Source organism: Zea mays, chromosome 1, assembly GCF_902167145.1.
Source record: "Zea mays cultivar B73 chromosome 1, Zm-B73-REFERENCE-NAM-5.0, whole genome shotgun sequence".
NCBI lineage: Eukaryota > Viridiplantae > Streptophyta > Magnoliopsida > Poales > Poaceae > Zea > Zea mays.
The window spans coordinates 20,111,310-20,137,718 of NC_050096.1; the positions used below are offsets into that span (position 1 = coordinate 20,111,310).

The following is a 26,409-nucleotide window of genomic DNA, read 5'->3' on the forward strand; positions in this document are numbered from 1 at the left end:
TGAGAATCCCAAGCGTCCCGAACACTAGTACTGGCTAGTGAGTATTGACACCGCAAGTCGACGTGGCGCTCGCACCATCCACGACGTTGGCGATGTGTTTGGCTTGTTGGGCTTTTCTAACCTTGTGTGCTGGGTCAGATAATCCAATTCCGCCCCAACCACGCACGTCAGATTTTTCAGTCCCAGGTACTATATTTTGTTTTCTTTTCTTTTCTCTCCACTGCGTCAAGCATGTGTACCAACTATCAAGTGCGTATGACAAGACAAAGTTAAACAGGCTGCGTCAGTGTCGATTGTAAAGAGATAATATTTAGCATGTGAGACTATAAGAGTACAAATATTATCATCGGTCCCTCCACTGGTTCCGATAGGAACAATGCTGCTGCCAAGCGCGCCTAGCTTGCATCACAGATCGCATGGTGGTTCAAAACCAAGTGACATTATTACTTTTAATGCTTGTTCGGTTATTGATATTACATGTGTATTGGAGTGTATTGGGTGGGATTGGGATGTATTTTGACTTGTTATGGATTTAAACCGGCTCAATCTCATCCAATACATGTGTATTATCACCAAAACGAACAAGCCCTCCCATGTGTATCTTCTGGAGACATGACACGGCTATCCACCATGTGCTTTAGCTTTAGCTATACAAGATAGATATAATTAAAGACAACATATCAAAGTATAAAACGGATCAGAGTGCTAACATGCTAATATTAATCTTATCCATCAAATCTACGGATCTACCATCTACATCACATCTCCTCTTTTAGAATATTTTTTAAAGAACCTCTACATTTTTACAAAATAGAACGCTCTATTCTACAAAAATAAGGTAGGATTATACTCAATCGTAAACGATAGATCTGCTGGATAAGATTTAATGTTACCATGTTAGCACTCTAATCATTTTTATACTAGACAGGTTGCCTTTAAAGTTACATGTTTAACTATTTCTACCCACCTACCAATTTGTCATATGATACGCGCAATTATTCTTACATTATTTGCTGTTGATATATCAGTCCCGTAACATATAGGAAGAGAAAATAAGATGAGATGATATGCTCAACGGCATGGGTCATCCGTATATTTGATACTCAGCTTGCACCTTTTTCTGCTCAATTTAATCTAGAGCTGGATAGATTCAGACAGAAAAATATGTCCAGTAGTGTTAGATTACATATATGACTCATGAATCAGTTCTTTGACTTCAAAAGTGTAGTCAACACGGTGAACACGGTTTGTACTAATCACTTAATCAGATTATTGAATGTTCCGGTTGGAAACTCTACAACATCTAGGTATCGAGTATAACAATGAACAGCTAGAAGTTTAATTGTTCGAGTGATAAAAAAGTGAGATACAGATATCCAGTGAGATCTTGTGTGCACTGTAAGACTGAGAACAAAACTATGAATAATTCTCTATTAATATAACTTTGCAGCAATTTTTTCTCTGGTTGACTAAACCAGGCCTTGATGAAGGACTTTGACGATTCAAACGGAGGTCCAAGCTACTTACTCGCTGGTGGACCGTCGTCTACCGGTGAGGTGGTGGTTGCAGCAGAACTGTTCGTCTCTAGCCCAGGTCCATCGGCTGAGAGCCCGTTATCAGTGACCGCTATCCCAGTGCTCTCAACAGACTGCTTTCTTTCAATGGCTCCTGACTGCCTTCTTTCGATGCCTCCTGACTGCCTTCTTTCGATGCTGGAACTGTTAGATCTTGCCGGCACGGTCAATAGCTGACGGACAGCGTCAAATGTGCCTTGACGCTCTGAGATCAATGTTGCCCCGTTTGGGTAGCATCGGCCAAAACATGCGGCACAATAAGGATATGCAACCTGATATGGAAAACCAAGATGTGAACTCTCCCTACGTCTAAAGACAAATGTTTACTGTTTATTTACAATTTAGGCTTTACGGGTAAGACTGAGTCATTTGGTTTCATTTCATGTGTGTTGTAGCAAGTTATGTTCTCTTATCAGATTCAAAACCACTGGTCTATCATGGAAAACTAAACAAACCTCGATGAATGCCTGGCATAGTGAAAGGAAAAGGGCGGACTCATTTCCACGAAGCATCCGCATAGCTTTGTATCTTACTAGGGAGTCAGAGACTGCATGTAGTCCCTTGACCACCTCCTGAGCAAGGACAACTTTCAAGCTCAATGGTGCGCACGGTCTTAGCTCATTCATTGCTGCTGAAACACCTGCAGGCAAGAGTCTCAAAGCATGATGCAGCAATCGGGACACACCAGTTACCCACAAGATATACTCGAGTAGAGTGACAGAAGCAAAATACTACAAGTGACGCAGTAGAACTTACCGTTGACAAACACTGCAAGAGGTGGATGCTCCATTAAAACGGAAGGTGGAGTCACATCATCAGAAGTCTCATCGACAACACCATTTGCTACAAAACCAACAGATGGCATCGGAACCCAACAGTGTGAATCCAAAATGACCTAGCATGGTAGAAGATGTCACAATGTCAGTAAGATAGTATACCAATAATGTTGCAAGCGCAGAGTTCAAAGAACTAAAAAGTTGGTCAAAAGCTCAAACAGCACAGCAAAACGAATATAATCCAGTTTATAGTTGATCTAGAACTAACAGTATTACACCATGCATAATGGTTGCAAAACACTGTGTCTGTGTTACCTGAAAATGTTGCAAGCGCAGAGTTCAAAGAACTAAAAAGTTGGTCAAAAGCTCAAACAGCACAGCAAAACAAATATAATCCAGTTTATAGTTGATCTAGAACTAACAGTATTACACCATGCATAATGGTTGCAAAACACTGTGTTACCTGAAAATTTTCGACCGCCGTACTCATATTCTTTGAGAATAAATTTAGAACCGCACTGCAAAATGCAGATGGCAGCATCAATAATAAAACCCCTTTAGAGTCACTAATAAAATTCTATAATTTAAACACCAATTACTTCTCAAAGATCGGTGGAAGAAGGCCACGAAAATCCAATCCGACTAAGCCAAGACCCATTGCACAATACTGCAACATGAAAGTGTATATCAAATTTATGAATGAAACCAGACATAGCTTCTAAATATTGTATCAAACCACAATCGAGATAGAAAAAGAATCAGAAGCCATTCGTACCATGCATTGTTCAAGAATGTTGGACAGAGAACCACCTTCTGTTATGTTTGGTAACATAACTTGAAGAGTAGTGAGGTGATTACTAACTTGTTGCATTGCCCAGCTGAAAAGCAGCCCGCCGTCATAGTTCTCATCATTTCCAGATTTATCATTGTTGAATATTGCTCGATATTGATTAACAACATCAAATAGATGTACCCTGTGGCAAGTCACCATGCCTTTCAGGTAATCATAAACATTCCTTTGGTCCAGATCTTCAAGAATTCCAGAAAGCCAAGCTTCCCTGCACCTCAGGAACTAGAAATTATATCAGAATTAGAATAAAATGGAAATGCTCAAATCATATTATCCAGGAACATTGACTGTATAAGAAAGAGAAGAGAAATATCACTACAGAAATGCCTGCAGTATTTTTTTCGAAAGCGCAGGAGATCTGCGCATCTTTATTGATAAAAGAGAGAACAAGCCTTACAAAAAAAAGAAAAACAAAAAACCCCATGGACACACACACAACGCACTACAACCACCAGAGACTACCCAGTACGTAGAACTCATGAAAACTACTGCAAATCAAAGCAGTAACTCCCACCATTTTAAATTGAACAGAAACAAAAAGTAAAGGCAAAATATCTCTTTAAACCAACTCACACAACAAAAATTACACGAAAAATTTTCAGAATACCTGTAAGCGCAATTCTGACTCGCTGAAAACTCCAATTCGGCGCAGATGTGCTACAATTCGTAGGCACTCAGGTAACTGTAGTAGAAAATGAATTGACCGTTTAGATAAATTTGTGCTCAGGATGGATATGTCAAGCAATTTGGGGGTGAAACTAGAGTGTTTGGTGGGGTGAATACTGCCATACTGGATACATACATAACATAATCTCTACAATATAAAAGTCATAAATATTCTTCATTACACCGCATGTTCACCTGAATATTTGATCGAAGTTTCTGGAGAAGCTGTGAAACTAATGATTGCACTGTCTTCTTGACTTCAGTGGCTAATCCTTGGACAACAGGTAAACTTCAATTGGAAAAAAGTAAATGGTTAATATAACAGCAAATGTCAGGGAGTGTGATGCAATTATGTTACACAACATACTCAGGGTGCAACTTCCAGATTTTGCTCACAAAAGCTTCTAGGTCAAGTGCTTCATCATAGTTCCCATTCCGTATACACCTACAAGCATAAGTTTACTGATTGTCATGCATAATTCAGCGACAATACAATTATACAACAGTTAAAATTATGCATTATGAAAAACAAATGGCATTGTCAATAACAAATGACTCAAACATAAAGTAACGAGACGAGGGGATGGTAAGATAAAAGTTGCATACGTGTCCATCAATTGTGGAATTTCAAGCAAGTCAAGCAATGTAGTGTGGTTGGCTAGTAATGTTTGATTAAGCTTCCTCTCCTCCAAAATTTGTTGTGCGGATTCAACAAACTCAGTGCAGCCAGATGTTAAGTTTGGTATCTCCTCTATCTACAATGGTGCATGAACAACATGGTCAAATATTCCAAATCATTCTTCCAAGGTCAGATGAATGCTAGAAGTATATAATGTTAGCATACCACGTAGAAAGAAAAAAAAGGCAGTATAATAATGAACACATAATCGATTTCACCTCTACCCTCTAGTATTGCTAGACAGAAATCTTAACCAATAAATCCTTCACGAATTCCAATGCTATATTGTTATCAAAGAACAGAAACCTTGTTTCAGCAGCAGCAGCAACAAAGCCTTTTAGTCCCAAGCAAGTTGGGGAGGCTAGATTTGAAACCCAACAAAAACCAAAAATCAAGGTCCAGGCACGTGGATAGCGTTTTTTCTATTCACTCCTATTCAGTTTGGGTACATACAATCCTTCCAAGTCTCCTTTTAATGTTTCCTCCCATGTCAAATTTGGCCTTCCCTTGCCTTCCTTCCCATTACTATCGTGTCTTAGAATCCCACTATGCACTGTGTGTCCGTGCCTCTAAAGGTCTTCGTTGGACATATCCAAACCATCTCAATCAGTGTTGGACAAGTTTTTCTTCGATTGGTGCTACCCCTAGACTATCACGTATATCACTATTGCAGTCTCGATCCCTTCTTGTATGGCCACAAATCCAACACAACCCTAGCATATAACTTAATACATAGGTTTTGATAGGTTAATAGAATAACCATACTGCAAATATTTGTGATGGATACAATCTATAAATCTAAATTAATCCTTTCATGAACTGTGTTTAATAAAAATATTGTTGGCCGTACTGTTTTCAGGGTATTTCTATCCTGGTACGCAAATTTGAAGATACATGCACTATGTTTTCACGAAGTAATTAGGTTAACTATATGAAAGCTTAGCTCCAAAAAAGAGGTTCTACTAGATTCGCTTATTATTACATCCATATGATCGTGATTTCGTGATCAATAACAATAGCTGGAAAAATCAACTTAAAAATGACCACATTGCTATCAGAATTGCATTTCCACTTAATGGGCAACCACACCACATATCTGGGGTGCAACAATAACAAGATCAGTGATCTACTTGCTACCAGCATAAAGCAGCTGAACTCAATCCCTCCGCAAGAATTAATCATATCAGTTCATTTTGCATTTGGCTGAAGACACACTTACTGAACTACATGGAGCAACAACTTTTGGTATAAAGGGGGCAGAGAAAGCAACGGAGTAAAGAGTACTACGAGTAGGGAGGGACCGGCCGCATTACCATGGCCTCGAGGTGGCCGTCGAAGCTCTCAAGCTGCGCGCGGACGAAGGAGAGCGCCTCAGAGGCGGCGATGAACGCGGCGTAGTTTTCCACCGCCACCTCCTGCATCTGCCGCCGCACCCGCTCCGCGTCGACCCTCAAAAGCTCCGGCTCCTACAATCGTTCAGCAAGCCAACAAATTCGGAATTACCATCGCCGCCAATAAAGGGTCGCGCAGCAAATGTTGGCGTATGAACCTTGTGGAGGCGCTCGATGGAGAAGGAAAGAAGCTCAGAAACGTAGGGCTGGTAGGCGGCACCGGCGAGCGGGAGCCCCATGTTGGAGGCGGCATCTTGGGAGGAGCTCAAATCCGGCGTGTGGCGGTGCCTCGCGTCGAGGAGGTCCATGGCGAGCGGTGCGAGATCTGGAGTCGTGACTCAGTGGTGATGAGGAACTGGAGAAGAAGGGTGGGTGGTTTTAACAGCTGCCCCTTTCAGTTTTGTTTCTGTTACGTTTTAGTCCCTCAAATTAAATAGTCAAATATTCAGCCCAGAACATTACAAAGCCCACTGTAGAGCCCAGGGCCCACTCTTCGGCCTAAGGATCATCAAAGGACCCACTTTCCGGCCCAAAAGGTCCATGTTATGTCTAGAGCAAATGAAAAAAAAACTTATCCTAGCCTTTCTCAACTATTTTTTTAGTCTGATTCACCTCTTTAAGCTAAAAATTTACATGTTCTAACTGCTTCAACAACTAAAATCGGTTGTTTTCCATTTTTATATAGGGCATGTTTGTTTCAGCCTTTTCTTATTCTAACCACTAAAAACTGATACACACTACCAAATGATTAGTTTTTCATCCCGTTTTATAAGAATCGCTTTTATCAAAATCGTCCAAAATCAACGCGAACACACAATCGATCGAATCGTCACGATTCATAGATCCTAAACCATATGAATCCTTTTATCTGACGCCACACGTAATTTTTATGATACTTAGATTCTCTCTACAACCAGATTATTAAAAAAGCTCGCCAGAAAAAAAAAACAGACCATGTTTCAAGGTGTATGACTTAGGCTATGTTTGAAATCCCTATAGCTAATAGTTAGTCAACTAATAAATTATTAATTGAGTAGAGCCAACTAATGAACTAATTGTTAGTTGTGAGATAGCTAACAATTAACTACGCTATTAGTTAAGGGTGTTTAGAATCCAACAACTATTTTTAATAGCTACCTATTAGTTTTAAAGGTTACAAACTGGAGTCTTGCAGGGTGTGGACTTGTCCCAACTTCTTTTGAAATGTTTTTTTAAATTTTGTTTCTAAAAATGATATTCACGGAGGCGGGGATGTCCATATAGCCATATCTATAAATGGCTTATTAGAAAATGATCGCTAGGTACTAAAACAAGTTTCTGTTGGCGTAGATCTGAGTGCCAAACACTGGAGATGAACCGTCTGGTGGTGCTCTCTACAGAGACGCGGACGGTCCGTGGCATAGGACCGGACGGTCCGCGACCTCGCGCAGAAGCATCTCCTCCTCTACGTACGTCCGGAAGATCCACATCTAGGGCTCGAACGGTCCGCGATGGCGTAGAGGGTCTTTCCTTCCTCGCAATAGATCTATATGTCGTCTCCCGGGAGAGATCCCGTCAGGGAGGAGAGATCTTAGGGTGTGTCATAGAATCGGCAGACCACCTAAGATGCATCTAGTCGACGTATAGCTGAAGAGAGGTAAAGATTTGATGTAGAGGGAGGCTAAACTAGAACTACTCCTAATACATAAGGTAAAAACGAGAAGTATATTTGTTTTGATCGACTGTTGGGGGCTTAATCGGCCGTAGCCCTTCATCTATATAAAGGGAAGGTCTGGACCCGTTACAAGTCGGTTCCCGAGTCAATCTCGCAAATTTAGCTAACAAATTCCGCAAGAAACTCGGAAATCTTACTGATTCTGTGCACATGCAGACCGTCCGCGCCACCACCGCGGACAGTCTAGACTGTGGACCGTTCGGCCTCAGGATCGAATCGTTCGCGAGATCATTTTTTGGGCTCAACAGTTTCAATCTCACATTTTAAGGAGTCAACGAACTTTGACTTAACTAGTGTTATGTGGTACCACACCATGGTACAAGAGTACCCAAAAAGAAACGAAGATACATAGGTGCATTATACGCTAAAATTGGGAGCGGTCGAGGTACCAGCATGAGTGTGTGTGATAGTCGCCTAGAGGGGGATGAATAGGGCGAAACTGAAATTTACAAATATAAACACAACTACAAGCCGGGTTAGCGTTAGAAATAAAAACGAGTCCGCAAGAGAGAGGGTGCAAAACAAATCGCAAGCAAATGAAGAGTGTGACACGCCGATTTGTTTTACCGAGGTTCGGTTCTCGCAAACCTACTCCCCGTTGAGGAGGCCACAAAGGTCGGGTTTCTTTCAACCCTTCCCTCTCTCAAACGGTCCCTCGGACCGAGTGAGCTTCTCTTCTCAAATCACTTGGGAATCAAACTTCCCGCAAGGACCACCACACAATTGGTGTCTCTTGCCTCAATTACAAGTGAGTGTTTGATCACAAGAAAGAATGCGAAAGAAAAGAAGCGATCCAAGCGCAAGAGCTCAAATGAACACTACAAATCACTCTCTATAGTCACTAAGGCTTTGTGTGGAGTTGGGAGAGGATTTGATCTCTTTTGGTGTGCTTTGCAATGAATGCTAGCTCTTGTATAGTAGTTGGAAGCTGGAAAACTTGGATGCAATGAATGGTGGGGTGGTTGGGGTATTTATAGCCCCAACCACCAAACATGACCGTTGGTGGAGGCTGTCTGTCGTATGGTGCACCGGACAGTCCGGTGTACACCGGACATGTCCGGTGCGCCAGCCACGTCACCAAAGCCGTTGCAATTTGACCGTTGGAGTTCTGACTTCTGGGCCCGCCTCGATGTCCGGTGGCGCACCGGACATGTACTGTAGAGTGTCCGGTGCGCCAGCATGGGCGTGCCTGACGCCTGCGCGCTCTGGCGCGCATTAAATGTCGTTGCAGGTGACCGTTGGCGCGAAGTAGTCGTTGCCCCGCTGTTACACCGGACAGTCCGGTGAATTATAGCGGGCCGGCTCCTGGAAAATCCCGAGGCTGAGGAGTTCTGGGCGAAGTCCCCTGGTGCACCGGACACTGTCCGGTGCGCCACCGGACAGTCCGGTGCGCCAGACCAGGGAGCCTTTCGGGATGCCTTTAGCTCTCTATTTTGAACCCAACTTTGGTCTTTTTAATTGTCTTGTTGTGAACCTTTGACACATGTATAACTTATACACTAGAGCAAACTAGTTAGTCCAATTGTTTGTGTTGGTCAATTCAACCACCAAAATTATTTAGGAACTAGGTGTAAGCCTAATTCCCTTTCAATCTCCCCCTTTTTGGTGATTGATGCCAACACAAACCAAAGCAAATATAGAAGTGCATAATTGAACTAGTTTGTATAATGTAAGTGCAAAGGTTGCTTGGAATTGAGCCAATATTAATACTTATAAGATATGCGTGGATTGTTTCTTTATTTTTAGCATTTTGGACCACGCTTGCACCACATGTTTTGTTTTTGCAAACTCTTTTGTAAATCCTTTTCAAAGTTCTTTTGCAAATAGTCAAAGGTAAATGAATAAGATTTTGCAAAGCATTTTCAAGTTTTGAAATTTTCTCCCCCTGTTTCAAATGCTTTTTCTTTGACTAAACAAAACTCCCCCTAAATGAGATCCTCCTCTTAGTGTTCAAGAGGGTTTTGATATATCATTTTTGAAATGCTACTTTCTCCCTCTTTTGAACATAATAAGATACCAATTTGAAATTTACCAAATGAAAATCTCCAATTTTAAAATTAGGTGGTGGTGCGGTCCTTTTTGCTTTGGGCTCATACTTTCTCCCCCTTTGGCATGAATCGCCAAAAACATAATCATTAGAGCCCTCACCGTTACTCTCTTCTCCTTTGGTCATAAATAAAAGAGTGAAGATTATACCAAAGACGAAGTCCTTTTGCTCTCTCTCCCAAAGATGGAGTGTGGCACGGAGCGACGGCGAAGGATGAGTTACGGAGTGGAAGCCTTTGTCTTCGCCGAAGACTCCAATTCCTTTTCAATATACCGATGACTTGGTTTGAAATAGACTTAAAAACACATTAGTCATAGCATATGAGAGAGACATGATCAAAGGTATACAAATGAGCTATATGTGCAAGTTAGCAAAAGAAATTGCGCGAATCAAGAATATTGAGCTCATGCCTAAGTTTGTTAAAAGTTTGTTCATCAAGAGGCTTGGTAAAGATATCGTCTAATTGATCTTTAGTGTTAATGTAAGAAATCTCGATATCTCCCTTTCGTTGGTGATCCCTAAGAAAATGATACTGAATGGCTATGTGTTTAGTGCGGCTATGTTCGACGGGATTATCCGCCATTTTGATTGCACTCTCATTATCACATAGCAAAGGGACTTTGGTTAATTTGTAACCGTAGTCCCACAGGGTTTGCCTCATCCAAAGCAATTGCGCGCAACAATGGCCTGCGGCAATGTACTCGGCTTCGGCGGTGGAAAGAGCGACCGAATTTTGCTTCTTTGAAGCCCAAGACACCAAGGATCTTCCCAAGAACTGGCAAGTCCCTGATGTGCTCTTTCTATTGATTTTGCACCCCGCCCAATCGGCATCCGAATAACCAATCAAATCAAATGTGGATCCCTTAGGATACCAAAGCCCAAACTTAGGAGTGTAAGCCAAATATCTCAAGATTCGTTTTACGGCCGTAAGGTGAGCTTCCTTAGGGTCGGCTTGGAATCTTGCACATGCATACGGAAAGCATAATATCCGGTCGAGATGCACATAAATAGAGTAAGGAACCTATCATCGACCGATATACCTTTTGATCCATGGACTTACCTCCCGTGTCGAGGTCGAGATGCCCATTAGTTCCCATGGGTGTCTTGATGGGCTTGGCATCCTTCATCCCAAACTTGTTTAGAATGTCTTGAGTATACTTCGTTTGGCTAATGAAGGTGCCCTCTTGGAGTTGCTTCACTTGAAATCCCAAGAAGTACTTCAACTCCCCCATCATAGACATCTCGATTTTTTGTGTCATGATCCTACTAAATTCTTCACATGTAGACTCGTTAGTAGACCCAAATATAATATCATCAACATAAATTTGGCATACAAACAAGTCATTTTCAATAGTTTTAGTGAATAGAGTAGGATCGACCTTTCCGACTTTGAATTCATTAGTGATGAGGAAATCTCTAAGACATTCATACCATGCTCTTGGGGCTTGCTTCAGCCCATAAAGCTCCTTAGAGAGTTTATAAACATGGTTAGGGTACTCACTATCTTCAAAGCCGGGAGGTTGCTCAACATAGACCTCTTCCTTGATTGGTCCATTGAGGAAGGCACTCTTCACGTCCATTTGGTAAAGCTTGAAGCCATGATAAGTAGCATAGGCTAATAATATGCGAATTGACTCAAGCCTAGCTACGGGTGCATAGGTTTCACCGAAATCCAAACCTTCGACTTGGGAGTATCCCTTGGCCACAAGTCGAGCTTTGTTCCTTGTCACCACACCATGCTCATCTTGCTTGTTGCGGAAGACCCATTTGGTTCCTACAACATTTTGGTTAGGACGTGGAACTAAATGCCATACCTCATTTCTAGTGAAGTTGTTGACCTCCTCTTGCATCGCCACCACCCAATCCGAATCTTGTAGTGTTTCCTCTACCCTGTGTGGCTCAACAGAGGAAACAAAAGAGTAATGCTCACAAAAATGTGCAATACGAGATCTAGTAGTTACCCCCTTATGAATGTCGCCGAGGATGGTGTCGACGGGGTGATCTCGTTGGATTGCTTGGTGGTCTCTTGGGTGTGGCTGCCTTTGTTCTTCATCCTCCTTGTCTTGATCATTTGCATCTCCCCCTTGATCATTGCCGTCATTTTGAGGTGGCTCATTTGCTTGATCTTCTACTTCATCAACTTGAGCTCCATCCTCATTTTGAGTCGGTGGAGATGCTTGCGTGGAGGAGGATGGTTGATCTTGTGCATTTGGAGGCTCTTCGGATTCCTTAGGACACACATCCCCAATGGACATGTTCCTTAGCGCGATGCAAGGAGCCTCTTCATTACCTATCTCATCAAGATCAACTTGCTCTACTTGAGAGCCGTTAGTCTCATCAAACACAACGTCACAAGAAACTTCAACTTGTCCAGTGGACTTGTTAAAGACTCTATATGTCTTTGTGTTTGAATCATATCCCAGTAAAAAGCCTTCTACAGTCTTAGGAGCAAATTTAGATTTTCTACCTCTTTTAACAAGAATAAAGCATTTGCTACCAAAGACTCTAAAATATGAAATGTTGGGCTTTTTACCGGTTAGGAGTTCATAAGATGTCTTCTTGAGGATTCGGTGTAGATATAACCGGTTGATGGCGTAGCAAGCGGTGTTGACCGCCTCGGCCCAAAACCGATCCGAAGTCTTGTACTCATCAAGCATGGTCCTTGCCATGTCCAATAGAGTTCGATTCTTCCTCTCCACTACACCATTTTGTTGTGGCGTGTAGGGAGAAGAGAACTCATGCTTGATGCCCTCCTCCTCAAGGAAGCCTTCAATTTTTGAGTTCTTGAACTCCGTCCCGTTGTCGCTTCTAATTTTCTTGACCCTTAAGCCGAACTCGTTTTGAGCTCGTCTTAAGAATCCCTTTAAGGTTTCTTGGGTTTGAGATTTTTCCTGCAAAAAGAACACCCAAGTGAAGCGAGAATAATCATCCACTATTACAAGACAATACTTACTCCCGCCGATGCTTATGTAAGCAATCGGGCCGAATAGATCCATGTGGAGTAGCTCAAGCGGCCTGTCGGTCGTCATGATGTTCTTGTGTGGATGATGGGCACCAACTTGCTTTCCTGCTTGGCATGCGCTGCAAACCTTGTTTTTCTCAAAATGAACATTTGTTAGTCCTAAAATGTGTTCTCCCTTTAGAAGCTTGTGAAGATTCTTCATCGCAACATGTGCTAGTCGGCGATGCCAGAGCCATCCCATGTTAGTCTTAGCAATTAAGCAAGTGTCGAGTTCAGCTCTATCAAAATCTACCAAGTATAGCTGACCCTCCAACACTCCCTTAAATGCTATTGAATCATCACTTCTTCTAAAGACAGTGACACCTACATCAGTGAAAAGACAGTTGTAGCCCATTTTGCATAATTGAGATACAGAAAGCAAATTGTAATCTAATGAATCTACAAGAAAAACATTGGAAATAGAATGGTCAGGAGATATAGCTATTTTACCAAGACCTTTGACCAAACCTTGATTTCCATCCCCGAATGTGATAGCTCGTTGGGGATCTTGGTTTTTCTCGTAGGAGGAGAACATCCTTTTCTCCCCTGTCATATGGTTTGTGCACCCGCTGTCGAGTATCCAACTTGAGCCCCCAGATGCATAAACCTACAAAACAATTTTAGTTCTTGACTTTAGGTACCCAAACGGTTTTGGGTCCTTTGGCATTAGAAACAAGAACTTTGGGTAACCAAACACAAGTCTTGGAGCCCTTGTGTTTGCCCCCATCAAACTTGGCAACTACCTTGCCGGATTTGTTAGTTAAAACATATGATGCATCAAAAGTTTTGAATGAAATGTCATGATCATTTGATGCACTAGGAGTTTTCTTCTTAGGCAACTTAGCACTGGTTGGTTGCCTAGAGCTAGATGTCTCACCCTTATACATAAAAGCATGGTTAGGGCCAGAGTGAGACTTCCTATAGTGAATTCTCCTAATCTTGCTCTCGGGATAACCGGCAGGGTACAAAATGTAACCCTCGTTATCCTGAGGCATGGGAGCCTTACCCTTAACAAAATTTGACAATTTCTTAGGAGGGGCACTAATTTTGACATTGTCTCCCATTATAGAGCATACTTCTAGCAAATTTAAATTTTTCATTTTCTAAGTTATGCTCGGCAATTTTAGCATCTAATTTTGCTATATGATCATTTTGTTGTTTAATTAAAGACATGTGATCATGAATAGCATTGATATCAACATCTCTACATCTAGTACAAATAGATACATGCTCAACGATAGATGTAGAGGGTTTGCAAGATTTTAATTCTACGACCTTAGCATGTAACATGTCATTCTTAGTTCTAAGGTCGGAAATAGTAGCATTGCAAACATCCAAAATCTTTAGCCTTAGCAAGCAATTTTTCATTTTCAATCCTAAGGCTAGCAAGAGAAATGTTCAATTCTTCAATCCTAGCAAGTAAATCATCATCATTATTTCTAGAATTGGTAACTGAAACATTACAAACATGAGAATCAACCTTAGCTAACAAATTAGCATTTTCATTTCTAAGGTTGTCTATTGTCTCATGGCAAGTGCTTAGCTCACTAGATAATTTTTCACAATTTTCAATTTCTAGAGCATAAGCATTTTTAACCTTAACATGTTTTTTATTTTCCTTAATTAGGAAGTCCTCTTGGGAATCCAAAAGGTCATCCTTTTCATGGATAGCACTAATTAATTCATTTAATTTTTCTTTTTGTTCCATGTTAAGGTTGGCAAAAAGGGTACGCAAATTATCTTCCTCATCACTAGCATTATCATCACTAGAGGACTCATATCTAGTGGAGGATTTAGATTTAACCTTCTTTTTTTGTCGTCCTTTGTCATGAGGCACTTGTGGCCGACGTTGGGGAAGAGGAGTCCCTTGGTGAAGGCGATGTTGGCGGCGTCCTCGTCGTCGGAGGAGTCGGTGGAGCTCTCGTCGGAGTCCCACTCGCGGCACACGTGGGCATCGCCGCCCCTCTTCTTGTGGTACCTCTTCTTTTCTCTCCTCTTGACCTTCTTGTCGTTATCCCTATCACTGTCACTTGATAATGGACATTTAGCAATAAAGTGACCGGGCTTACCACACTTGTAGCAAACCTTCTTGGAACGGGATTTGTAATCCTTCCCCTTCCGTTGCTTGAGGATTTGGCGAAAGCTTTTAATGATTAAAGTCATCTCCTCATTGTCGAGCTTTGAAGCGTCGATTGGTTGTCTACTTGGTGTAGACTCTTCCTTCTTTTCCTCCGTCGCCTTGAAAGCCACCGGTTGTGCTTCGGACGTGGAGGGATCATCAAGCTCGTTGATCTTCTTTGAGCCCTTGATCATACATTCAAAGCTCACAAAATTCCCGATAACTTCCTCGGGGGTCATTAGTGTATATCTAGGATTACCACAAATTAATTGAACTTGAGTGGGGTTAAGGAAGATGAGTGATCTAAGAATAACCTTAACCACCTCGTGGTCATCCCATTTCTTGCTCCCGAGGTTGCACACTTGGTTCACCAAAGTTTTGAGCCGGTTGTACATATCTTGTGGCTCCTCCCCTTGGCGAAGATGAAAGCGACCGAGCTCCCCCTCGATCGTTTCCCGCTTGGTGATTTTGGTGAGTTCATCACCCTCGTGTGCGGTCTTGAGTAGATCCCAAATCTCCTTTGCATTCTTCAACCCTTGCACCTTGTTATATTCCTCTCTACTTAGAGAGGCGAGGAGTATTGTTGTTGCTTGAGAGTTGAAGTGCTCGATTTGGGCAACCTCGTCCTCATCATAATCTTTATCCCCTACGGATGGTACCTGTGCACCAAACTCAACAACATCCCATATACTTTTGTGGAGTGAGGTTAGATGAAATCGCATTAAATCACTCCACCTAGCGTAATCTTCACCATCAAATGTTGGTGGTTTGCCTAATGGGACGGAAAGTAAAGGTGTATGTCTAGAAATGCGAGGATAGCGTAGGGGAATCTTACTATACTTCTTGCGCTCTTGGCGCTTAGAAGTGACGGAAGCCGCGTCGGAGCCGGAGGTGGATGTTGATGAAGAGTCGGTCTCGTAGTAGACCACTTTCCTCATCTTCTTTTTCTTGTCCCCACTCCGTTGCGGCTTGTGGGAGGAAGACTTCTCCTTCTTCTCTTTGTGTGAAGAAGATTTCTTATCCTTTCCTTTGGAGGAGTCCTTCTTCTCCTTCCCTTTGGAGGAGTCTTTCTTCTCCTTCCTCTTGGTGCGGGACTCTTCCGATGAAGTGCTCCCGTGGCTTGTAGTGGGCTTTTCGCCGGTCTCCATCTCCTTCTTGGCGTGATCTCCCGACATCACTTCGAGCGGTTAGGCTCTAATGAAGCACCTGGCTCTGATACCAATTGATAGTCACCTAGAGGGGGGGTGAATAGGGCGAAACTGAAATTTACAAATATAAACACAACTACAAGCCGAGTTAGCGTTAGAAATAAAAACGAGTCCGCGAGAGAGAGGGTGCAAAACAAATCGCAAGCAAATGAAGAGTGTGACACGCGGATTTGTTTTACCGAGGTTCGGTTCTCGCAAACCTACTCCCCGTTGAGGAGGCCACAAAGGTCGGGTCTCTTTCAACCCTTCCCTCTCTCAAACGGTCCCTCGGACCGAGTGAGCTTCTCTTCTCAAATCACTTGGGAATCAAACTTCCCGCAAGGACCACCACACAATTGGTGTCTCTTGCCTCAATTACAAGTGAGTGTTTGATCACAAGAAAGAATGCGAAAGAAAAGAAGCGATCCAAGCGCAAGAGCTCAAATGAACACTACAAATCACTCTCTCTAGTCACTAAGGCTTTGTGTGGAGTTGGGAGAGGATTTGATCTCTTTTGGTGTGCTTTGCAATGAATGCTAGCTCTTGTATAGTAGTTGGAAGCTGGAAAACTTGGATGCAATGAATGGTGGGGTGGCTGGGGTATTTATAGCCCCAACCACCAAACATGACCGTTGGTGGAGGCTGTCTGTCGTATGGTGCACCGGACAGTCCGGTGTACACCGGACATGTCCGGTGCGCCAGCCACGTCACCAAAGCCGTTGCAATTTGACCGTTGGAGTTCTGACTTCTGGGCCCGCCTCGATGTCCGGTGGCGCACCGGACATGTACTGTAGAGTGTCCGGTGCGCCAGCATGGGCGTGCCTGACGCCTGCGCGCTCTGGCGCGCATTAAATGCCGTTGCAGGTGACCGTTGGCGCGAAGTAGCCGTTGTCCTGCTGTTACACCGGACAGTCCGGTGAATTATAGCGGACCGGCTCCTGGAAAATCTCGAGGCTGAGGAGTTCTGGGCGAAGTCCCCTGGTGCACCGGACAGTCCGGTGCGCCAGACCAGGGAGCCTTTCGGGATGCCTTTAGCTCTCTATTTTGAACCCAACTTTGGTCTTTTTAATTGGCTTGTTGTGAACCTTTGACACCTGTATAACTTATACACTAGAGCAAACTAGTTAGTCCAATTGTTTGTGTTGGTCAATTCAACCACCAAAATTATTTAGGAACTAGGTGTAAGCCTAATTCCCTTTCAGTGTGTTTTAGAGAGGTTAGGATCATAATCTACTTCCTGAAAACCTGAAGCATTTTGGAGCCACCTCCGCGCTTCCAGGGTACGGGCGTACGACATCGGTCTCACCTGCCGACTCGTGGCGGGATCGGATCTAAATTTTTTATCCACTAAAGTTGTGGGAGATGTCGTGTCCGGTGCCCTCTCCCTCCGTCCCGTGCAGCACTGCTGCTCCATACGACACTGCCTCATGCTCGTCGCGCTCATGGCCCCTGCTTGCCGAGTCGCCGACCTCCCCACGTCTATGTCGCTGCGCTCTCTTCTTTGTGATCGCTTCGCTCGCCTCCTCCACCACAAGCCCAAACTACCTCGCCACCTCCCTCTGCCTCCCCCTCCCTCCTCCCGCCGCCGCAGCACGCAGCTCTATCGGTTTTCACGGCTTGGAGCAGATCTGCCACGCCACCGCCGCGTAGACCAACTTGGTGGAGGGATCCCATCCGAATCTGATTCCCATTCTCCAGCTCGACCGTTGTAGCGAGAGGAGAGAGAGAAAGGAGCAGTGGCGGCGAGGTCTATGGAATCGATGGCGGTGTACCTGGCCTAGCTCGGCGAGCGGCGCATAAGAAGTGGGTGCACCTTCTTTACCACACGGCGCTCAACTTCCACCGCCACCTCTTCTACCAGGAAATCAGTTCCCCCAATCCCCCCTCTCCGCCTCCCTTTTGATCTCGATCTCCCTTCCTGCTTGCGGACGGGACTGGCCTTGTGTTGTCTCTCCCGCGCAGGCGTCAGGTGTCCTGGACAAGTTTGAGGCCAACCGCCACGTGGTAAGGCCTCCTCCTGCTGATCCCTTTTCGCACACCTCGTCTTCCCATTTGTCTGTCAGTGGGGATTACATTTGGTGATGATGGTTTCTATGTGGTGCCGTGATTGTGAGCTAGAACAAGTTTTTTCTATCATGTTTAATTGTTAAAATGCCTCCGTTGAGCCGCCAAGACTCAGCACCGTTGTGGCGTCGTCCCATCCGTCTCTGGCCTCCCGAGTCACCAGCGCTGCCCAAGTTCGCTGAGCTCCGTCTGTTCTGCTTTCGCGTCGCACAACACCATTGAGCTCCGCCCTGACGCCACGTTCCGAGGTCTGCCGAGCAGCCGACTCTGCCACGCTGAGATGCGCCCTATCCCCAGCCTAGACCGAGCACCCAAGCCCTGCCACGTTCCGCCCCTACCGAGTACTGAAATAGATGTGGCAATGGCTAACTCGTATGGTGAACTGGAGGTTATGGCTCTGTGTCCGACGGAGGAGAGAGAGATAGGGGATGCGGCTTCACATCACATTAAGGGATGTGGTGCTTACTGCTGAGTCATACCCGAGAGAGACGAGTGTGAGTGCTACTTCTGTAATATACAAAAGCCAAGCAAAAAATTGTCTTTGAGACACACACATACATAGAGATAGAGAGGGGGAGGGAAAAGCTGAATAAAAATCTAATTGATGCGTGTGTGTCTGGATTTGGAGCAAGTCTTTATTTCACTAGACTCTTTTTTATTTCACTTGTTTAACATTTTTTTTACTTTATTTTGTGATTATTAACTCATTTTCTCTTTCTTAGAATTTATTCGCTATTATGAATAAGATTTTTTTATTTCCAACACTTGTTTTGTAGCTATGTTTAGACTTTGTTGTAAATTTTTTTCATTGTTGCGCTAGCAACACCTAAATTTTGGCCCGTCCTCTGCCACTGCTCTTGTCTCCTCCTAGGATCCCACCCGTCCCAAAAACCTAGCCGCCGCCTCCATCCCCGTCCCAGAACCCCGAAAATGGGCATGTGTTGAACCTGGCCATCCAGCAACAAAAAAGTGACCCTCTTCTCAAGACCGTTGAAGGCATTGATCATACAATTATACTTATGCGTGTGAGAACGATGATTATGATGTCTTGGATGAATCATCGTGTTCTGGATTTTTTTTTGGTTTTGTATTTTTGTTACTGACTGCTTCAGCTGCCTCCTATAATTCTCAATTTGCATAACTAATTGAGGTTGAGGATCATCAGGTATCTAAATCTATACTTGCTACCTTCTTGACATTGCCAAGCATTACTTAACTCTGAAACAAATTATGTTCCCATTTCTGAATACCTTCCCTTTTCCACTAAGCTTATCTGAAGCCTTTGGTCCTTGTGATCGCTCCATCTCTTGGACAACAAAGTGCACGAGGGTTGTCTTCCTGTCAGCTCCACGCATATCTGACAGTTTTAGCAGTGCGTCAAGTCTGAAAACATTTGTCCCTCCTCTTATAGTTCTAGCATTCATTCTAGCTTACAAGGCTGCAAACTGTGTTATCTAAGCATCTGTGTACACAATATCTTTTGATGACCTAGAAGTGTATTCTATTCCATGACTAACTTTGGGCTACCACTTTCTTCATTTAGCTAAGTTTGGTGCCACATCGACGAAATTTGTTTATTCGCTGTTAGCCTTTACTATATGACTCTACCGTTTACTTTTATCTGGAGTTACTTATGTACCTTAAAGTCTACTTGAGGTGATGTTTCTATACTTGTGCTAGCTGAAGGTTAACATATGAGCGCTATAGCGCCCGAGAGGGCGCTCTTTATTCTAGTGTGTATAATATTCTATGTTCTTGTAATTGATAAACATATTGACGGAGAATATTACAAGCTTAAGTATCAATTGAGCACCATAACCTCCTAGCTCTCGGTTCCCACTCGGTTCTAGTGAAAGTTTCAGCACAACGATCTCTATTTCACCTACCCTTAGAAGTTTGTGGATTTAGCTTGGTTTAGCCTAACTATTCCAAGCGATGCTTCGTGATCTCCTTTCATGATGCTCTGGTAGGATGTTTGCCATGTTTATCTTCCTAGAGTTTTCTTATGGGTAGAAATTATAATCCTCTTCTAGTAACGTAAGTCGAGTCTCTAGGCTCTTGAGCGAGCCCACGGACCCATCTATTATACCCTTCTTTGTTAAATTGTTTTTGCATACCCCTGGTATATATCTTTTTTCAAAGAGTGTATATGACCATATCTTCTATGTTGACATTTAGTAATCTTGTTCAGAATATTCTGGCACCTAAATGGTCTCAAATAAAATAGTTTGAACTATAAAATTTTTAGATTTGTGAAGTGTTGGGGGCCTTCGTCCTCCGAAGGTCCTAAAAAACGTAATTTAACAGTGTTTGTCAAGCATGATTTATAAACAGGTACCTTCGGATTCAGGATTAAAAGGCATGTAGGATGAGAAGGACATGATCGTGACGAAGATTGCTGCTGCTTCGAAGCTATGCACAAAGGAGCTTCGGCTCAATCGCGGGAAAAGGAACCGACTTAAAGGGGAAAAGGCTATCCAATCCTCATAGATTTTTCTATAAACCAATAGTAAATGTAAAGGGCATGACTATAATTTCTCATAGGCTATCATGTGCCTATAAATAGGTGAACAGTACCCCCGTACTGTTCACGCTGACTTGTACCTGCTTGTGCGTCACGCTTGTGCTTTTTTGCCTTCTGACAAGCCGAATGTACCTTTGTAATTCAATATTGTTCCTGCTTTTCCATGATGATATAATGAATAAGAATGAGTTAATAATGTTATATTATAGTTTATGTTGTTTCACATATGTCTTATGCCCCTTCTTTTATTTAACATATATTGCGATGATGAAGGTATGTCCTTCATAACCTTCGTCTGAAGATCATTATATCCTAAGGAAAATAATGCTTCGAAGGACGAAGAGCATTAACATTTAACATCTTGTGTTACCTTGTTCTTAATTCATAGTATTTGAGAACAAGTCCCCAACATCGGCGCCCACCTCCGGTGAACCCTTTTTCGACCACCTTCGGCAAGCACTAACCTTTGTCATGCCGCCGAAGAAAGCTTCAGCGCCAGGGGCTGCCGCACTACAACCACTGGACCCAAATCAGAAGACCCTTTCTCTCCGAGAGGCCCGAAGCCAGAAGAGGAAGGCCACTAGTCCAACACTCCAGGAGGAGGAGTTGGACCAAGAAATCAAAAACATGGAAATAATCCATCAGCAAGTACAAAGGAAGAAGGAGAAGATGGACCGACTGGCTGATCTTCAAAGGCAGATCGACGAAGCCACTGAAGAAGTATGCCATCTTGCTCAAGACGAACAAGATCGAAGGCCCCAACACAGGGAGCTTCATCAAGAAGGCTTGTTCAATGACGATGGATGGTATGATGATTTTAATCATGATACCTTTATTTTTGATGATGCTTCTCCCTTGGCAGGAGAACTGCAGGCTATCCCATGGCCCCCATCATACAAGCCACCTCAGCTTCCCATGTATGATGGGCATTCAGACCCGAAGCAGTTTTTGATGAGTTATGAAGCAACTATATCTTCATATGGAGGCAATGCAGCCGTCATGGCCAAATCCTTCGTCATGGCAGTTCGGAACGTGGCTCAGACATGGTATTCTTCTCTCCGGCTAGGGACTATTACTTCCTGGCAGAAACTCAAGGATATGCTAGTGACAAGTTTCCAAGGCTTTCAAACGAAGCCAGTCAGAGCTCAGGCCCTATTTCAGTGCACGCAAGACCATGAGGAATATCTCCAAGCATATGTTCGAAGGTTCTTGCGCCTAAGAGCACAAGCGCCTACAGTGCCCAATGAAATTGTCATTGAGGCCATGATTAAGGGGCTTCATCCAGGACCTACTGCTCAGTATTTCGCTAGAAAGCCCCCACAGACTTTGGAGAAGCTGCTTCAGAAGATGGATGAATACATCCAGGCTGACAATGACTTCCGCCAAAGAAAGGAGGAGGCATACATGTTCTCTGAGATGACCAGGGGCTTCGGAGGAAGAATCCACCCGAGGCACGTCAGGTCTATTCACAACTCCACTCAGAGTGATGACAAAGGAAGTCAACTGCAGAGACCACAGTATTCTTCATAAGCTTCGGGGCAGCAACAAAGCTCTTTCCGGCCGCCAGCTCCAAGAGGCAGAGGCGCCAGGGGCTTCAGAGGAAGATATGGGGACCAGCCCAGGAAGATCTACTGCTTATTTTGTGGTGAAGACAAGGGCCACAATACAAGAACGTGTCAAATCACCATCCAAAAGCAGAAAGAGATCGTAGAAGCCGAAGCTCGGAAAACTCAACCAAAGCAGGTCCTGCACACTGCTTCGTGTCACTCACCCTACGTACCAGAATATGTGGGTAATCATCATGCAGCTTCTGTTGCTTCAGCTAGTCAGCCACAAGTTTCTTGGCCACAACTTCCACTTCCGCCACCACTACAACCTGCCTATTCGCGAGGTCAGTAGCCAGAAGGGAGCCAACAGACCCATCAGCAGCGAGATTTCAGGGAGGGATCCGAAGCTCGCACAGTTAACAGTACTGTCCCAGAATCAAAACACATCTATTGACAGATATCCTACCATTGGCACAGTTTTACATTCACTGTCATTTTCTTTTTAATAAGGAATAATCAATGTAAACCTAGTTTTCTCATCATTTTTAATTTCCTGTACTAGCTTCGTTTATGTCGAAATGAAATATATCTTCGTCACAAACTTACGAGAATGCAGAAGTTACAAAAAGATATTCCTATGGGAATGCAGAGCTAAAAATCGTATTGCAAGTTTCACCAAAGCTACCAAAAAGTCGTTCTTAAGGAACGCAGAGTAAGTTTGTCGAAGCTACAAAAAGTTGTTCCTAAGGGAACGCAGTGTAAGTTTTCTGCTCAAAAGTCGTTCCAAAGGGAATGCAGAGCCAAATACCGCCGAAATAGAAGACGAAGAACTTCAAAAGACGTTCCTTAGGGGATGCAGAACTTACACCAAAAAATAAGTGGTGAAGCCGAAAAATAAGCGGCAAAGAAATTTTGATTGTCCCTAAGGGGACGCACTATTTTAGCGTGGGTGTGTCTTCGGCATTGGCATCATTCCTTGCATCATTTCATTGCATCATATCGCATAGCATCACATCATACATCATATCACACCAATGACATGAATTGCAAGCAAAGCCGATCTTCGGAGAACATTTTACGAAAATGAAAAGGTGCCAAGGCATAAAGTAAGCTGAGAATTACAACTTCATCAGTTCTGATATGGAAGAAGGGATCTATTGTCTACGAAGCACTGATGTTTTTACGAAGTGTGGATGTTCTTACGAGGCATAAAAAGCTCTTCTTTATGAAGCATGAAAAGAAGGGAAGGTGTTTTTTCGCCGAAGGCTCAAAAACGGTATGTATGTAAAATTTCATGCATCGCAAAGAATTAAATTATAAACAACTTACATATTAGATTCAAAATTGTAAACATAAAATATTACAAACTTAGTTCAGCAAATGTTACACTAACATTCTAAAAATGCTTTTACAAATAACTACTCTTCTTCCTTCAGAACTGTTTCTGCAGCTTCGTTAAGTAGTTTAGTAACAACTTCGTCGACAATAGCTTCGACCATATTAATGATTTCTATCGCTTTCTTTGTCTCCGGGTCGGCGAGAGGGTCGAACGGCTCCGGTGGAGGAGATAGCTCAGTTGCGATAGAAAAAATCAATTAGTTCGAAGTCTCGAAAAAACAAACGGCGAAGGTACAAGCCAATAAGCAATACCTATCTGTTTCTCAAGTTCTGCAGCTTTTTCCTTCAAGGAGTAGAGCTTAAAGCTTTACTGTTTCTAGCACGTCTAGTACATTTACCATCCTTTTTCTTTTCGGGGTTGCCGCAAGACTTTTTTGTGCCTTCGGCACTGTTACTTCCACCGAAGGGCTTAAAATTTCTAACATTTTTGTTTCTTCAGTGTTTGGTTCTTCGGCCTTATCTCTACCAGCCTTTGACTCAGAGAGCTCGGCTGAGGACGCCTTCGACATGGTAGCCGGTTCTTCAGCCTTCTGCGTAGGAGAAATGGGCTCATTTGGTTCAGCAGCTAAAGAAGTCTCCCCGCCAAATTCAGGCACCACGACCGACTCAATATAACGTGGCTGATGGGTGAGAACCTTCAACTTCTTGCTCTTCGACGCAGGCTCATCTGGAGTGGCCAAAGCAGCAGCCTTGGTCAAAGCAACAATTTTCCTCTTCTTTCCCCATCCCCGGAGCGGGTAGCAGTAGTCGGGGTAAATAAAACCAGTGGCATCGAAAACTCTATTCAATCTCTTTTTTCCCCGGCCACCGAAGGATGTGGATAATGCATTATCTTTTGCTTTGGAATACGACCCAAGTAATTCATCACTTATAGCTTCGATACTTTTCAGCCAGTCATCATTCGGTTCGTCAAATTTGTCTCCGTATTTGAAGGTATATTTCAGTCGAACCAACTCACCTTCGCCAGACTTGGTAACAGTCTCCTTCGGCATTTCCCAGTTCTCTACAAGCGGCCATACTCTGAAGGTTATATGCTCCTGGATTAAATCTCTTGTACCAATAAAAAAGCAGACAGTACCAAAAGCTTTTTGGCATGCTTCGGCGGCTTCGTCAATCTTAACCTTTGGCCTTCGAAGGCCGAAGCGGGACCAAATGGGGCGCATAATAACTTCTTTGATATCCTCTCTTGCCTTCAAGTCATTCTTCACGTAAAACCATTCCTCCATCTAGGCTCCTGGCCACCTTTTTCAGTATGTTGGCACCAGATAGCTTGCGTTGGGGCGGGCAGTAAATCCATAACAGCCAAAGTTATTGTGATATTGTTCCTTGCCCATGGCCTTCGTCTCATATGCAAGTTCATGCATACTGCAGAAACATTTCGCGCTTGGCTCCACTCCCTGTCTTCTCACAGCCCAGACAAAAATTTCTATTCTAATAATAGCTTCGGGGGTTATCTGATGAAGGAAGATCTGATAAATTTTCAACACTTCGACCACAAACCTGCTTAATGGAAACCGAAGCCCAGCTTTGAAGAAGCTTTGGTAAATCGCAACTTCGTTTTCTTCAGGGGCAGGGACGTTGTTGTCTCCGCCAGCTCTCACAATAGACATATCCCGAAAGTATCTTCCCCTCATGCTCTCAAGGTGATTTTTTTGATGGTCGATTTTTCGAAAATCGCATGACTTGGCCTTCAGGGTCGGTCCTCAAAATCTTCACCCCCACTTTCAGCATCATAACTGTCACTGTCGCCAGTATCTTCAGACAGGCCTTCCAATATCTCTTTTGTAATCTTCTCTGTATTTGATTTTGCCATTGATTCTAAAAACCCAACTATATAAGGATCAACAGCTTTCTTCTTCTCAAAGAGCTTCTCCTCTTCGGTGAGCTTCGTCTTAGCATAAACTTTCTTGTCTTGAGACATCTTTTCTTCGGAAATGACGAAAATGTATCCTCCAAACCGAAGCTTAAAAACCTTGAGAAACTAAGCAAGCGTTGGTGAGCAAGAGCTATAAAATTGAGCAAACAAAGCAAGTGGCAAAAACAGGGTACCAAATGTGGTCAGGGTGAGTTCTTATTTATACGCTCGACGCGTTCCAAATTGGAGGGTCCCCGTCTATCATTGATTGTTGCTATTCTAGCAAAATGAAGGTGTTTTTTCGGACCTTCGGCTTAAGGCCTTCGTCCATGTCGCAGTCTGAATTCGTTATCCTAAAACAAATTAATACTGCGAGGGGCTACTGTTGGGGGCCTTCGTCCTCCGAAGGTCCTCAAAAACGTAATTTAACAGTGTTTGTCAAGCATGATTTATAAACAGGTATCTTCGGATTCAGGATTAAAAGGCATGTAGGATGAGAAGGACATGATCGTGACGAAGGTTGCTGCTGCTTCGAAGCTATGCACAAAGGAGCTTTGGCTCAATCGCGGAAAAAGGAACCGACTTAAAGGGGAAAAGGCTATCCAATCCTCATAGATTTTTCTATAAACCAATAGTAAATGTAAAGGGCATAACTATAATTTCTCATAGGCTATCCTGTGCTTATAAATAGTTGAACAGTACCCCCGTACTGTTCACGCTGACTTATACCTGCTTGTGCGTCACGCTTGTGCTTTTTTGCCTTCTGACAAGCCGAAGGTACCTTTGTAATTCAATATTGTTCCTGCTTTTCCATGATGATATAATGAATAAGAATGAGTTAATAATGTTATATGACAGTTTATGTTGTTTCACATATATCTTATGCCCCTTCTTTTATTTAACATATATTGCGATGATGAAGGTATGTTCTTCATACCCTTCGTCTGAAGATCATTATATCATAAGAGAAATAATGCTTCGAAGGACGAAGAGCATTAACATTTAACATCTTGTGTT

General features: G+C 43.3%; 1 protein-coding gene across 1 annotated transcript; it reads right to left on the reverse strand.

Annotated features, from left to right (window-relative positions):
• Positions 1-1,318: 1,318 nt before the first annotated feature.
• Positions 1,319-6,282, reverse strand: LOC100273962 (oligomeric Golgi complex component-related protein). Its single transcript, NM_001360500.1, has 12 exons — positions 6,095-6,282; positions 5,859-6,011; positions 4,473-4,621; positions 4,234-4,311; positions 4,062-4,155; positions 3,808-3,882; positions 3,126-3,422; positions 2,950-3,017; positions 2,814-2,868; positions 2,331-2,469; positions 2,030-2,214; positions 1,319-1,846 (listed from the first exon to the last, which is right to left on the reverse strand). Exons 1-12 carry the CDS (start codon positions 6,242-6,244, stop codon positions 1,520-1,522), a joined length of 1,770 nt encoding a protein of 589 aa, NP_001347429.1. The 5' UTR covers positions 6,245-6,282; the 3' UTR covers positions 1,319-1,519.
• Positions 6,283-26,409: the final 20,127 nt, after the last annotated feature.

What these genes read in the sequence shown, in the direction of transcription:
- LOC100273962 (NM_001360500.1), bottom strand. Translation starts at nt 6,244, where the DNA reads ATGGACCTCCTCGACGCGAGGCACCGCCACACGCCGGATTTGAGCTCC. An exon ending in ATCTGGAAGTTGCACCCTGA is followed by an intron (nt 4,156 to 4,233) that starts GTATGTTGTGTA and finishes TTCCAATTGAAG; the next exon opens with TTTACCTGTTGTCCAAGGAT. An exon ending in CTTCCACCGATCTTTGAGAA is followed by an intron (nt 2,869 to 2,949) that starts GTAATTGGTGTT and finishes TGCATTTTGCAG; the next exon opens with TGCGGTTCTAAATTTATTCT.